This window comes from Arachis ipaensis, chromosome B08 (genome assembly GCF_000816755.2).
Source record: "Arachis ipaensis cultivar K30076 chromosome B08, Araip1.1, whole genome shotgun sequence".
Lineage (NCBI taxonomy): Eukaryota > Viridiplantae > Streptophyta > Magnoliopsida > Fabales > Fabaceae > Arachis > Arachis ipaensis.
In genome coordinates, this window is record NC_029792.2 from 18767780 (window position 1) to 18771118 (window position 3339).

The 3339-nt window shown below is 38.4% G+C and overlaps 1 protein-coding gene across 1 annotated transcript in view; it reads left to right on the top strand.

Annotated features, from left to right (window-relative positions):
- Positions 409-3339, top strand: part of LOC107614278 (UDP-galactose/UDP-glucose transporter 3-like) — a 6490-nt gene continuing 3559 nt past the window's right edge. Inside the window, 6 exon segments of the mRNA XM_016316503.2 lie at positions 409-527; positions 613-710; positions 864-994; positions 1163-1193; positions 1637-1740; positions 1878-1999. Coding sequence (XP_016171989.1) covers positions 424-527; positions 613-710; positions 864-994; positions 1163-1193; positions 1637-1740; positions 1878-1999 — 590 coding nt within the window. The 5' untranslated portion in view covers positions 409-423.

Here is a 3339-nt window from a genome sequence, read left to right on the forward strand (position 1 = left end):
AATAATATTATTTATTTTTTATAAATTTATACAAATATATAATACAGTAATGATATTATCAAGAATTAATGATATTATTATTTTTCATAAAAATATTAAAAGATTAATATTTTAGTGTAAAAAATTAAATAGCTAAATTTAAAAAGAAAAAATATTAATAATCTAAAATTTTATAAAGGTCCAGCTCTATGAAAGTGAAGATTTGTAGAAGAAACATGTCACCACTTTATAGCATCAGCGAATGAGCAGAGTCACGGTGTATATGAAACCAATAAGAAACGTCCACGTGGAATTTCGACGTAAGTTGGCGCGCACCGATCCCACCCTCCTATATTCCCATCTTTCTCCCGAAGCACACATATCGTGGCATTCATTCATCATCAAATTAAAGTACATAAACCTCAAAACGCCGTCGTTTCATTCATGGAGGCTCACAGATCTGGTCTCCGCCGCGTCCTGGTTTTGGCCTTCTGTGTCGCCGGCATCTGGTCTGCCTACATCTACCAAGGCGTTCTTCAGGAAACTCTGTAAGACACGCTGATTCGATCATTTCAGTTACAAATTTTTAAATTTTCGTTTTTGAATTCGTTTTTCTCTTTTAAAATGAGTCAGATCCACAAAGCAGTTCAGTCCAAATGGCGAGAGGTTTGAGCACCTTGCATTTCTGAACTTGGCGCAGAATGTGGTTTGTTTGATATGGTCTTACATAAGTGAGCCCCTGTTTTACTTCTTTGTTTGGTTCTTTCATTTCTGCAAGTTACAGTGTAGAACGAAAGAAATTTTGTTTGTTCTGCTTTGTGCTTATGCGTGTTTTAGTGTGGTTGCTTATGTTATTTTGATATTGCAAAATAATAATAATACAGTGATTAAGATATGGTCAAGTGGGAGTAGTGGTGGTGCACCTTGGTGGTCTTACTGGAGTTGTGGAATTACCAACACTATTGGTCCAGCGATGGGAATTGAAGCACTCAAGTATATTAGTTACCCGGCTCAGGCATGTTACTTTTCTTCATTGTATGAGCTCTTCAAATTGTTTTTTTGGAAAGAGGCCTTTTTAGAGATTTTGGACCTACCTCCATTGCATGGATGTGATATATTTCTTTGTCTTCAGTATACTGGTTTTTAATGGTGGTGGTGTATTTGCTTTGTTGTCTGCTTGCAGGTACTGGCAAAATCCTCAAAAATGATTCCAGGTCAGTATATGTATATCACTGTCACTATTTCATGCTCCAGAAAAACTGAATTTATTTAGGATAATTCAAATCAATTCAAAGTGGTATAGCCTTTTTATGTCTATTTGGGTTCAAATAGTATCACATTAGGTGGAACACCATGTTATTACCCATCTCATAGTAACCTTGCATTTATGAGTAGTAATGCATTGTGTTTGATCATTTCTATTTGTGTTTCACATCCTTTCATATACTTATAGGGGTTTAAAGATATCTATTTGGTGAAGTTTGAAAAAAAAAAAATATTGTTTCCTTACTGCTTACCACCTCTAAGTATGTAAAAATGGAGAAGCCTGAAGCCTATGGTCATTTTTTATAAAAAAGCGTTCTGCCATCCTCTAGTTATTTACATTTTAGTAGTTATTTTATATTTCATAACAAGTACTCACTTTACCATGATACAGTTATGTTGATGGGTACTATAGTGTATGGTATAAGATACACTTTTCCAGAATACGTCTGTACATTCCTTGTTGATGGAGGGGTATCAACATTTGCACTTTTAAAGGTTAGGAACTTATCAGAATAATACAGAAAATATTACTATAGGGATACACTTTCCCATGTTGCCTATAAAAAATTCATGTGGATTGAGAATGCAGCTTAGCTTTCGAATTTCTCATCTTTGCTTATGCTTATTGGCAGACTAGCTCAAAGACTATGAGCAAGTTAGCACATCCAAATGCTCCCCTTGGATATGGACTATGTTTCCTGAACCTTACATTTGATGGATTTACAAATGCAACTCAGGATTCCTTAAAAGCAAGGTAAAATAAGCAAACCTTGTCCCTCGATCTGTCTGATTGCTTGTAAACTGCAAAACTTTTGGATTCTTGTCAGTGTTTTAAAATATCGGTTATGGCGGCGCCATGGCGGTATGGCGTGGTGGAATTTGGCCTCGCCGCCATACAGAGGCCACCGCAACGTGGTTTTCACGGCGGGTGAAAAGGCGGCCGCAATTGCGGTGGCGCCATGGCGGAATGCCATTGAAATGGCGGAAATGGCGGGATTTTTCGGATTTTTTGAAAAAAAATCGGGGTAATTTAGGAAACCTAAGTGATACCTGTAACCCTAATTAGCCTCTGTTATTCAAAAACTTCTCTTCCTCTCTTATTCACATCAAAAACGGCTCTCCGTATCTCCTCTCTTCTCTGTGCCTGCCGTTGGTGCGGTTCTTTGCCGCAGCCCGTTGCCGTTCGTCACCGCCCATCGTCGCTGGTGGTTGCCGCCGCTCATCACCACAGTTCCCTCTCTTTCTGGTTCGTAGTTACATACATTCCCTTTTTTTTCTTTGTTGTTCGTTCAGTTTCGTCTCCTCTTCCCTCATAAACCTCTCTTCCTCGAATTTTTTCCCGTTCAGTTTAGTTCACAATGTCAACTTCCAGACCAGCCCCTGATTCTAATACCGCTGCCTCTGCCTCTGCTGGTCATGTTGTTGGCACTGCTCCTGCTCATCCTGCAGCTGCTGTCCGTTCCAGTAGAATCGAAGCACTTCCCTCATTTCCTCGAATTTTTTCCCGTTCAGTTTAGTTCACAATGTCAACTTCCAGACCAGCCCCTGATTCTAATACCGCTGCCTCTGCCTCTGCTGGTCATGTTGTTGGCACTGCTCCTGCTCATCCTGCAGCTGCTGCAGCTGCTGTCAGAATTGAAGCAATGGGGGGAAATGAGCCTACGAAAAATACTAGGAGAAGACAACAAAATAGAAAAAGGAAACAACCTGCAGCTCCAAAGGAGGAACCAAGTTTATGAGAGCTAGAATTTAGATGGTTTATTTCATCATTCTTTAGTTTAAAGACATGATGAGACAATGGCTTTGGTCTTTCTTTTAAGTTTTTAGTTTTTATGTTCTATGTCTTATGTTTATTTGCTGAATTTTGTATTATATTTGCTGCATTAATTGGATGTCTTATGACTAGAAAAATGATTATGTAGATTAGATTTTATAATTTATTATATTTGCAATTTTTCTGCATGTTTTTTTGTACATATATATGCATTTTTTAGGTAATCCGCCATTTCCGCCATATTCCGCAACACCATCCGCTATTATTTTATGGCGGATTTTTGGGTCACCGCCATGAGCCGCCATCCGCAATCAAAAACT